This window comes from Balaenoptera acutorostrata, chromosome 4 (genome assembly GCF_949987535.1).
Source record: "Balaenoptera acutorostrata chromosome 4, mBalAcu1.1, whole genome shotgun sequence".
NCBI lineage: Eukaryota > Metazoa > Chordata > Mammalia > Artiodactyla > Balaenopteridae > Balaenoptera > Balaenoptera acutorostrata.
In genome coordinates this window covers 79,434,747-79,446,779 of record NC_080067.1, presented here as the reverse complement: position 1 = coordinate 79,446,779, position 12,033 = coordinate 79,434,747, and the positions used below count along the sequence as shown (strand labels likewise).

General features: G+C 46.6%; 1 protein-coding gene across 1 annotated transcript in view; it reads right to left on the bottom strand.

Moving 5' to 3' along the window:
- Positions 1–12,033, bottom strand: part of MUC4 (mucin 4, cell surface associated) — a 64,394-nt gene that overhangs the window by 28,875 nt on the left and 23,486 nt on the right. The window contains exon 2 of the mRNA XM_057544928.1: positions 140–290. Coding sequence (XP_057400911.1) covers positions 140–290 — 151 coding nt within the window. The remainder of the gene's footprint in view (positions 1–139; positions 291–12,033) is intronic.

The window sequence follows — 12,033 nt, the reverse complement described above, 5'->3', positions numbered from 1 at the left end:
AGGGGGTTGATGTGGTCACATCTGTGATGGTGGTGCTTTGAGTTTCTCTGGTGGTTTCCATGCTGTGAGTCTGGTGGTCCTGAGAAGATGCTGATGTTTCTTCAGTAGAAGTGGTGGAAGAGGGTAAGGTTGATTGTACCTCTAGTCCCGTTGTCATTGAGACTGTTGAGGTCACTGGAGTGATATTTCTTGTTACAGTTGGTGATGTGTCTCTTGTGTTCTCTACAGTAGTGTCTGTTGAAGCTGGTGATGTCATCCTCTCTGATGTTGTAGGAGATGTGTTGCTTCCACTAGATGGGGAGAAATTTCTGTCTCTCGAGGTTGGTGTTGTCAACATTTCTGATGTTGTCGCAGGTGTGTTGCTCCCACTGGCTGCGGATGAAGTGGTTGTTTCACCTGAAGAGGATGTCTCCTGGGGAGTGCCTTCTGTAAGAGTGTGTCCACTTGGGGATGATGAGGGGGTTGATGTGGTCACATCTGTGATGGTGGTGCTTTGAGTTTCTCTGGTGGTTTCCATGCTGAGAGTCTGGTGGTCCTGAGAAGACGCTGATGTTTCCTCAGTAGAAGTGGTCAAAGAGGGTAAGGTTGATTGTTCCTCTAGTCCAGTTGTCATTGAGACTATCGAGGCTACTGGAGTAATATTTCTTGTTACAGCTGATGATGTTTGCCTTGTGCTTTCTACACTGGTGTCTGTTGAAGCTGGTGATGTCATCCTCTCTGAAGTTGTAGGAGATGTGTTGCTTCCACTAGATGGGGAGAAATTTCTGTCTGTTGAGGTTGGTGGTGTCAACATTTCTGATGTTTTTGCAAGTGTGCGGCTCACACTGGCTGGGGATGAAGTGGTTGTTTCACCTGAAGAGGATGACTCCTGGGGAGTGCCTTCTGTAAGAGTGTGTCCACTTGGGGATGATGAGGGAGTTGATGTGGTCACATCTGTGTTGGTGGTGCTTTGAGTTTCTCTGGTGGTTTCCATGCTGTGAGTCTGGTGGTCCTGGGAAGATGCTGATGTTTCCTCAGTAGAAGTGGTGGAAGAGAGTAAGTTTGATTGTTCCTCTAGTCCCGTTGTCATTGAGACTGTTGAGGTCACTGGAGTGATTTTTCTCATTACAGTTGGTGATGTGTCTCTTGTGTTCTCTACAGTAGTGTCTGTTGAAGCTGGTGATGTCATCCTCTCTGATGTTGTAGGAGATGTGTTGCTTCCACTAGGTGGGGAGAAATTTCTGTCTGTTGAGGTTGGTGGTGTCAACATTTCTGATGTTGTTGCAGGTGTGCGGCTCACACTGGCTGGGGATGAAGTGGTTGTTTCCCCTGAAGAGGATGTCTCCTGGGGAGTGCCTTCTGTAAGAGTGTGTCCACTTGGGGATGATGAGGGGGTTGATGTGGTCACATCTGTGATGGTGGTGCTTTGAGTTTCTCTGGTGGTTTCCATGCTGAGAGTCTGGTGGTCCTGAGAAGATGCTGATGTTTCTTCAGTAGAAGTGGTGGAAGAGGGTAAGGTTGATTGTACCTCTAGTCCCGTTGTCATTGAGACTGTTGAGGTCACTGGAGTGATATTTCTTGTTACAGTTGGTGATGTGTCTCTTGTGTTCTCTACAATAGTGTCTGTTGAAGCTGGTGATGTCATCCTGTCTGATGTTGTAGGAGATGTGTTGCTTCCACTAGATGGGGAGAAATTTCTGTCTCTCGAGGTTGGTGTTGTCAACATTTCTGATGTTGTCACAGGTGTGTGGCTCACCCTGGCTGGGGATGAAGTGGTTGTTTCACCTGAAGAGGATGTCTCCTGGGGAGTGCCGGCTGTAAGAGTGTGTCCACGTGGGGATGATGAGGGGGTTGATTTGGTCACATCTGTGATGGTGGTGCTTTGAGTTTCTCTGGTGGTTTCCATGCTGAGAGTCTGGTGGTCCTGAGAAGATGCTGATGTTTCCTCAGTAGAAGTGGTGGAAGAGGGTAAGGTTGATTGTACCTCTAGTCCAGTTGTCATTGAAACTGTTGAGGTCACTGGAGTGATATTTCTCATTACAGTTGGTGATGTGTCTCTTGTGTTCTCTACAGTAGTGTCTGTTGAAGCTGGTGATGTCATCCTCTCTGATGTTGTAGGAGATGTGTTGCTTCCACTAGATGGGGAGAAATCTCTGTCTGTTGAGTTTGGTGGTGTCAACATTTCTGATGTTGTTGCAGGTGTGCGGCTCACACTTGCTGGGGATGAAGTGGTTGTTTCCCCTGAAGAGGATGTCTCCTGGGGAGTGCCTTCTGTAAGAGTGTGTCCACTTGGGGATGATGAGGGGGTTGATGTGGTCACATCTGTGATGGTGGTGCTTTGAGTTTCTCTGGTGGTTTCCATGCTGTGAGTCTGGTGGTCCTGAGAAGATGCTGATGTTTCTTCAGTAGAAGTGGTGGAAGAGGGTAAGGTTGATTGTACCTCTAGTCCCGTTGTCATTGAGACTGGTGAGGTCACTGGAGTGATATTTCTTGTTACAGTTGGTGATGTGTCTCTTGTGTTCTCTACAGTAGTATCTGTTGAAGTTAGTGATGTCATCCTCTCTGATGTTGTAGGAAATGTGTTGCTTCCACTAGATGGGGAGAAATTTCTGTCTCTCGAGGTTGGTGGTGTCAACATTTCTGATGTTGTCGCACGAGTGCGGTTCACACTGGCTGGGGATGAAGTGGTTGTTTCACCTGAGGAGGATGTCTCCTGGGGAGTGCCTTCTGTAAGAGTGTGTCCACGTGGGGATGATGAGGGGGTTGATGTGGTTACATCTGTGTTGGTGGTGCTTTGAGTTTCTCTGGTGGTTTCCATGCTGTGAGTCTGGTGGTCCTGAGAAGATGTTGATGTTTCCTCAGTAGAAGTGGTGGAAGAGAGTAATGTTGATTGTTCCTTTAGTCCAGTTGTCATTGAGACTGTTGAAGTCACTGGAGTGATATTTCTCGTTACAGTTGGGGATGTGTCCATTGTGTTTTCTACAGGGGTGTCTGTGGAACCTGGTGATGTCATCATCTGTGAGGTTGTAGGAGATTTGTTGCTTCCACTAGATGGGGAGAAATTTCTGTCTCTCGAGGTTGGTGTTGTCAACATTCCAGATGTTGTCGCAGGTGTGTGGCTCACACTGGCTGGGGATGAAGTGGTTGTTTCACCTGAAGAGGATGTCTCCCAGGGAGTGCTTTCTGTAAGAGTGTGTTCACTTGGGGATGATGAGGGGGTTGATGTGGCCACATCTGTGATGGTGGTGCTTTGAGTTTCTCTGGTGGTTTCCATGCTGTGAGACTGGTGGTCCTGAGAAGATGCTGATGTTTCTTCAGTAGAAGTGGTGGAAGAGGGTAAGGTTGATTGTACCTCTAGTCCCGTTGTCATTGAGACTGTTGAGGTCACTGGAGTGATATTTCTTGTTACAGTTGGTGATGTGTCTCTTGTGTTCTCTACAGTAGTATCTGTTGAAGTTGGTGATGTCATCGTCTCTGATGTTGTAGGAAATGTGTTGCTTCCACTAGATGGGGAGAAATTTCTGTCTCTCGAGGTTGGTGTTGTCAACATTCCTGATGTTGTTGCAGGTGTGTGGCTCACCCTGGCTGGGGATGAAGTGGTTGTTTCACCTGAAGAGGATGTCTCCTGGGGAGTGCCGGCTGTAAGAGTGTGTCCACGTGGGGATGATGAGGGGGTTGTTTTGGTCACATCTGTGATGGTGGTGCTTTGAGTTTCTCTGGTGGTTTCCATGCTGAGAGTCTGGTGGTCCTGAGAAGATGCTGATGTTTCCTCAGTAGAAGTGGTGAAAGAAGGTAAGGTTGATAGTTCATGTAGTCCAGTTGTCATTGAGACTGTTGAGGTCACTGGAGTGATATTTCTCGTTACAGTTGGTGATGTGTCTCTTGTGTTCTCTACAGTAGTGTCTGTTGAAGTTGGTGATGTCATCCTCTCGGATGTTGTAGGAGATGTGTTGCTTCCACTAGATGGGGAGAAATTTCTGTCTCTCGAGGTTGGTGTTGTCAACATTTCTGATGTTGTCACAGGTGTGTGGCTCACCCTGGCTGGGGATGAAGTGGTTGTTTCACCTGAAGAGGATGTCTCCTGGGGAGTGCCGGCTGTAAGAGTGTGTCCACGTGGGGATGATGAGGGGGTTGATTTGGTCACATCTGTGATGGTGGTGCTTTGAGTTTCTCTGGTGGTTTCCATGCTGAGAGTCTGGTGGTCCTGAGAAGATGCTGATGTTTCCTCAGTAGAAGTGGTGGAAGAGGGTAAGGTTGATTGTACCTCTAGTCCAGTTGTCATTGAAACTGTTGAGGTCACTGGAGTGATATTTCTCATTACAGTTGGTGATGTGTCTCTTGTGTTCTCTACAGTAGTGTCTGTTGAAGCTGGTGATGTCATCCTCTCTGATGTTGTAGGAGATGTGTTGCTTCCACTAGATGGGGAGAAATCTCTGTCTGTTGAGTTTGGTGGTGTCAACATTTCTGATGTTGTTGCAGGTGTGCGGCTCACACTTGCTGGGGATGAAGTGGTTGTTTCCCCTGAAGAGGATGTCTCCTGGGGAGTGCCTTCTGTAAGAGTGTGTCCACTTGGGGATGATGAGGGGGTTGATGTGGTCACATCTGTGATGGTGGTGCTTTGAGTTTCTCTGGTGGTTTCCATGCTGTGAGTCTGGTGGTCCTGAGAAGATGCTGATGTTTCTTCAGTAGAAGTGGTGGAAGAGGGTAAGGTTGATTGTACCTCTAGTCCCGTTGTCATTGAGACTGGTGAGGTCACTGGAGTGATATTTCTTGTTACAGTTGGTGATGTGTCTCTTGTGTTCTCTACAGTAGTATCTGTTGAAGTTAGTGATGTCATCCTCTCTGATGTTGTAGGAAATGTGTTGCTTCCACTAGATGGGGAGAAATTTCTGTCTCTTGAGGTTGGTGTTGTCAATATTCCTGATGTTGTTGCAGGTGTGTGGCTCACACTGGCTGCGGATGAAGTGGTTGTTTCACCTGAAGAGGACGTCTCCTGGGGAGTGCTGGCTGTAAGAGTGTGTCCACTTGGGGATGATGAGGGGGTTGATGTGGTCACATCTGTGATGGTGGTGCTTTGAGTTTCTCTGGTGGTTTCCATGCTGAGAGTCTGGTGGTCCTGAGAAGATGCTGATGCTTCCTCAGTAGAAGTGGTGGAAGAGAGTAAGGTTGGTTGTTCCTCTAGTCCAGTTGTCATTGAGACTGTTGAGGTCACTGGAGTGATATTTCTCGTTACAGTTGGTGATGTGTCTCTTGTGTTCTCTACAGTAGTGTCTGTTGAAGCTGGTGATGTCATCCTCTCTGATGTTGTAGGAGATGTGTTGCTTCCACTAGATGGGGAGAAATTTCTGTCTCTCGAGGTTGGTGGTGTCAACATTTCTGATGTTGTCACAGGTGTGTGGCTCACCCTGGCTGGGGATGAAGTGGTTGTTTCACCTGAGGAGGATGTCTCCTGGGGAGTGCCTTCTGTAAGAGTGTGTCCACGTGGGGATGATGAGGGGGTTGATGTGGTTACATCTGTGTTGGTGGTGCTTTGAGTTTCTCTGGTGGTTTCCATGCTGTGAGTCTGGTGGTCCTGAGAAGATGTTGATGTTTCCTCAGTAGAAGTGGTGGAAGAGAGTAATGTTGATTGTTCCTTTAGTCCAGTTGTCATTGAGACTGTTGAAGTCACTGGAGTGATATTTCTCGTTACAGTTGGGGATGTGTCCATTGTGTTTTCTACAGGGGTGTCTGTGGAACCTGGTGATGTCATCATCTGTGAGGTTGTAGGAGATTTGTTGCTTCCACTAGATGGGGAGAAATTTCTGTCTCTCGAGGTTGGTGTTGTCAACATTCCAGATGTTGTCGCAGGTGTGTGGCTCACACTGGCTGGGGATGAAGTGGTTGTTTCACCTGAAGAGGATGTCTCCCAGGGAGTGCTTTCTGTAAGAGTGTGTTCACTTGGGGATGATGAGGGGGTTGATGTGGCCACATCTGTGATGGTGGTGCTTTGAGTTTCTCTGGTGGTTTCCATGCTGTGAGACTGGTGGTCCTGAGAAGATGCTGATGTTTCTTCAGTAGAAGTGGTGGAAGAGGGTAAGGTTGATTGTACCTCTAGTCCCGTTGTCATTGAGACTGTTGAGGTCACTGGAGTGATATTTCTTGTTACAGTTGGTGATGTGTCTCTTGTGTTCTCTACAGTAGTATCTGTTGAAGTTGGTGATGTCATCGTCTCTGATGTTGTAGGAAATGTGTTGCTTCCACTAGATGGGGAGAAATTTCTGTCTCTCGAGGTTGGTGTTGTCAACATTCCTGATTTTGTTGCAGGTGTGTGGCTCACACTGGCTGGGGATGAAGTGGTTGTTTCACCTGAAGAGGATGTCTCCTGGGGAGTGCCGGCTGTAAGAGTGTGTCCACGTGGGGATGATGAGGGGGTTGTTTTGGTCACATCTGTGATGGTGGTGCTTTGAGTTTCTCTGGTGGTTTCCATGCTGAGAGTCTGGTGGTCCTGAGAAGATGCTGATGTTTCCTCAGTAGAAGTGGTGAAAGAAGGTAAGGTTGATAGTTCATGTAGTCCAGTTGTCATTGAGACTGTTGAGGTCACTGGAGTGATATTTCTCGTTACAGTTGGTGATGTGTCTCTTGTGTTCTCTACAGTAGTGTCTGTTGAAGTTGGTGATGTCATCCTCTCGGATGTTGTAGGAGATGTGTTGCTTCCACTAGATGGGGAGAAATTTCTGTCTCTCGAGGTTGGTGTTGTCAACATTTCTGATGTTGTCGCAGGTGTGTGGCTCACCCTGGCTGGGGATGAAGTGGTTGTTTCACCTGAAGAGGATGTCTCCTGGGGAGTGCCGGCTGTAAGAGTGTGTCCACGTGGGGATGATGAGGGTGTTGATGTGGTTACATCTGTGTTGGTGGTGCTTTGAGTTTCTCTGGTGGTTTCCATGCTGTGAGTCTGGTGGTCCTGAGAAGATGCTGATGTTTCTTCAGTAGAAGTGGTGGAAGAGGGTAAGGTTGATTGTACCTCTAGTCCCGTTGTCATTGAGACTGTTGAGGTCACTGGAGTGATGTTTCTTGTTACAGTTGGTGATGTGTCTCTTGTGTTCTCTACAGTAGTATCTGTTGAAGTTGGTGATGTCATCGTCTCTGATGTTGTAGGAAATGTGTTGGTTCCACTAGATGGGGAGAAATTTCTGTCTGTCGACGTTCGTGCTGTCAATATTTCTGACACTGTCACAGGTGTGTGGCTCACCCTGGCTGGGGAAGAAACTGTTGTTTCACCTGAAGAGGGTTTCTCCTGGGGAGTGCCTCCTGTAAGAGTGTGTCCACTTGGGGATGATGAGGGAGTTGATTTGGTCACATCTGTGATGGTGGTGCTTTGAGTTTCTCTGGTGTTTTCCATGCTGTGAGTCTGGTGGTCCTGAGAAGATTCTGATGTTTCTTCAGTAGAAGTGGTGGAAGAGAGTAAGGTTGGTTGTTCCTCTAGTCCAGTTGTCATTGAGACTGTTGAGGTCACTGGAGTGATATTTCTCGTTACAGTTGGTGATGTGTCTCTTGTGTTCTCTACAGTAGTGTCTGTTGAAGCTGGTGATGTCATCCTCTCTGATGTTGTAGGAGATGTGTTGCTTCCACTAGATGGGGAGAAATTTCTGTCTCTCGAGGTTGGTGGTGTCAACATTTCTGATGTTGTCGCACGAGTGCGGTTCACACTGGCTGGGGATGAAGTGGTTGTTTCACCTGAGGAGGATGTCTCCTGGGGAGTGCCTTCTGTAAGAGTGTGTCCACGTGGGGATGATGAGGGGGTTGATGTGGTTACATCTGTGTTGGTGGTGCTTTGAGTTTCTCTGGTGGTTTCCATGCTGTGAGTCTGGTGGTCCTGAGAAGATGTTGATGTTTCCTCAGTAGAAGTGGTGGAAGAGAGTAATGTTGATTGTTCCTTTAGTCCAGTTGTCATTGAGACTGTTGAAGTCACTGGAGTGATATTTCTCGTTACAGTTGGGGATGTGTCCATTGTGTTTTCTACAGGGGTGTCTGTGGAACCTGGTGATGTCATCATCTGTGAGGTTGTAGGAGATTTGTTGCTTCCACTAGATGGGGAGAAATTTCTGTCTCTCGAGGTTGGTGTTGTCAACATTCCAGATGTTGTCGCAGGTGTGTGGCTCACACTGGCTGGGGATGAAGTGGTTGTTTCACCTGAAGAGGATGTCTCCCAGGGAGTGCTTTCTGTAAGAGTGTGTTCACTTGGGGATGATGAGGGGGTTGATGTGGCCACATCTGTGATGGTGGTGCTTTGAGTTTCTCTGGTGGTTTCCATGCTGTGAGTCTGGTGGTCCTGAGAAGATGCTGATGTTTCTTCAGTAGAAGTGGTGGAAGAGGGTAAGGTTGATTGTACCTCTAGTCCCGTTGTCATTGAGACTGTTGAGGTCACTGGAGTGATATTTCTTGTTACAGTTGGTGATGTGTCTCTTGTGTTCTCTACAGTAGTATCTGTTGAAGTTGGTGATGTCATCGTCTCTGATGTTGTAGGAAATGTGTTGCTTCCACTAGATGGGGAGAAATTTCTGTCTCTCGAGGTTGGTGTTGTCAACATTCCTGATTTTGTTGCAGGTGTGTGGCTCACACTGGCTGGGGATGAAGTGGTTGTTTCACCTGAAGAGGATGTCTCCTGGGGAGTGCCGGCTGTAAGAGTGTGTCCACGTGGGGATGATGAGGGGGTTGTTTTGGTCACATCTGTGATGGTGGTGCTTTGAGTTTCTCTGGTGGTTTCCATGCTGAGAGTCTGGTGGTCCTGAGAAGATGCTGATGTTTCCTCAGTAGAAGTGGTGAAAGAAGGTAAGGTTGATAGTTCATGTAGTCCAGTTGTCATTGAGACTGTTGAGGTCACTGGAGTGATATTTCTCGTTACAGTTGGTGATGTGTCTCTTGTGTTCTCTACAGTAGTGTCTGTTGAAGTTGGTGATGTCATCCTCTCGGATGTTGTAGGAGATGTGTTGCTTCCACTAGATGGGGAGAAATTTCTGTCTCTCGAGGTTGGTGTTGTCAACATTTCTGATGTTGTCGCAGGTGTGTGGCTCACCCTGGCTGGGGATGAAGTGGTTGTTTCACCTGAAGAGGATGTCTCCTGGGGAGTGCCGGCTGTAAGAGTGTGTCCACGTGGGGATGATGAGGGTGTTGATGTGGTTACATCTGTGTTGGTGGTGCTTTGAGTTTCTCTGGTGGTTTCCATGCTGTGAGTCTGGTGGTCCTGAGAAGATGCTGATGTTTCTTCAGTAGAAGTGGTGGAAGAGGGTAAGGTTGATTGTACCTCTAGTCCCGTTGTCATTGAGACTGTTGAGGTCACTGGAGTGATGTTTCTTGTTACAGTTGGTGATGTGTCTCTTGTGTTCTCTACAGTAGTATCTGTTGAAGTTGGTGATGTCATCGTCTCTGATGTTGTAGGAAATGTGTTGGTTCCACTAGATGGGGAGAAATTTCTGTCTGTCGACGTTCGTGCTGTCAATATTTCTGACACTGTCACAGGTGTGTGGCTCACCCTGGCTGGGGAAGAAACTGTTGTTTCACCTGAAGAGGGTTTCTCCTGGGGAGTGCCTCCTGTAAGAGTGTGTCCACTTGGGGATGATGAGGGAGTTGATTTGGTCACATCTGTGATGGTGGTGCTTTGAGTTTCTCTGGTGTTTTCCATGCTGTGAGTCTGGTGGTCCTGAGAAGATTCTGATGTTTCTTCAGTAGAAGTGGTGGAAGAGAGTAAGGTTGGTTGTTCCTCTAGTCCAGTTGTCATTGAGACTGTTGAGGTCACTGGAGTGATATTTCTCGTTACAGTTGGTGATGTGTCTCTTGTGTTTTCCACAGTAGTGTCTGTTGAAGCTGGTGATGTCATCATCTCTGAAGTTGTAGGAGATGTGTTGCTTCCATTAGATGGGGAGAATTTTCTGTCTCTCAAGGTTGGTGTTTTCAACATTCCTGATGTTGTTGCAGGTGTGTGGGTCACACTGGTTGGGGATGAAGTGGTTGTTTCACCTGAAGAGGTTGTCTCCAGGGGAGTGATTTCTGTAAGAGTGTGTCCACGTGGGGATGATGAGGGGGTTGATGTGGTCACATCTGTGATGGTGGTGTTTTGAGTTTCCCTGGTGGTTTCCATGCTCTGAGCCTGGTGGTCCTGAGAAGATGTTAATGTTTCCTGAGTAGTGGATCTGGAAGAGGATGCTTTTGTTCTTCCCTCCTCTCCAGGTGTTGCTGAGACTGCCAAAGTGACTGGAGCAAAACTGCTAGTAACAGAATGTGATGTGCCTTTTGTTTGGTATACAGTGGAGTTTGTTGAGGTTGTTACTGTGGATGTTTCCAATGCTTGCAGAGGTGTGTGGCTGATACTAGAAGGGGACAGTTCCTTAGTAGCACTGCTTGTCTGATAGTGTCCATTTGTGGCAGTTGGAGTTCCAGCTGTGCTTGTTTCGGCAGTGCCTTTTAATATAAGATAAAAGGACTCATGAGACAAGAGAGGTTCCTTCTGTGAAGCTGGACTATTTATAACACAATCATTTTGCACATGTATCACTCTATATCACAGGGCTTCAGAATAAATGGCTGCAGGATTAATTATTTAACCATGTCTAAGGTTTCTACCAACACTGTGGCACCTAGTCATAAATAATATTTCAATGAATATCTTTGTGCTAACATTTTCTCCATTACCATTAATTTTGTGGGTATGGTAATTGAAACTGGCTCAGTATACTCCTACCTTCCCCATATAAGGTTTATATAGAAGCCAAGATCCATGAGCTGCAGTCTCAGAACAGTGTTTTAATTAAAATACACACACTGTTCATTCAATGAAAAACATTCAAATTTTTGCATATCCTATATAAACATTTCTCAAACATGATAAAGGAGATGAGTAGCCTTCTGCCTTTTTCATAGCCTCTTTTTCTTTTCCTTAACCTAGTGCTTATTTCTCAGTTTTCATTCTCACCTGTCTCCTAATTCTATTTCTAAAGATCCTTCAGTTTTCTCCCCCAGTAATAACCTTCTGATCTTCTTTTCCTCCTTCATTTCTCTCTTGTACCCCATCTGAAATACCTAAGAATTTTGCTGACTCATCAGGACCTTCTTTGAAGAGCAAGGAAAGGGAAATATTATGAACTTGTGTATTTGAATGTCTGACACGACTAGATACATGTACTGTAGACAGTACATGTCAACTACTTGTACTGTCTTAAACAACTTTGTTTATTCAGTACAAAGCATTTGGGAGTAGACCGAATAATACAAGAGAATTTATGAGGACTCCCTCTTCTCTGGAATATTGTGGGTGTTTTTTGGGGTGGATGCTCTCTCTCTCTTCTTTTTTTTTTGGCTGCATTGGGTCTTCATTGCTGCGCGCTGGCTTTTCTGTAGTTGCAGCAAGCGGGTGCTACTCTTCGTTGCGGTGTGTGGGTTTCTCATTGTGGTGTGTGGGCTTCTCATTGCAGTGGCTTCTCTTGTTGCGGAGCACGGGCTCTAGGCACGGGGCTTCAGTAGTTGTGGCTCTAGAGCGCAGGCTCAGTAGTTGTGGTGCACGGGCTTAGTTGCTCCGTGACATGTGGGATCTTCCCAGACGAGGGATCAAACCCGTTTCCCCTGCATTGGCAGGCGGATTCTTAACCACTGCACCACCATGGAAGCCCTGGACTCTCTCTTATATTCAGATATATAGTTATTTTTATTTCATTTTACTGTCTCTGAGGACCATCTTTGTGGGTGGTCCCTCTACCTACAATCCAGAGCTTTCCCTTTCTACCTTACTTTTTCTTTTTAAATGGGAGTAGCATGAATTCTGTTGGTTTTTAGAACCATGTGGGAGGTCCGGAGAACAGGCCGACCCCCTTTTAACAAACCTCAGCAAGCTGCTTCTCAAGGCACCACTGCCTTAGAGTTGCCAGCAAGCCCCCAAGTAGGTGAGGCATAGAGCCACAGGGCCTGGGGCCCAAGTTACTTTTAGGATCAATAAAACTGTTTTCATGTTAATTTCTTTTACAATCAGAAGGGAAAAAAATCAATGTAATTATAATGAATATGTAATAATGAATCCAGCCTTGATTG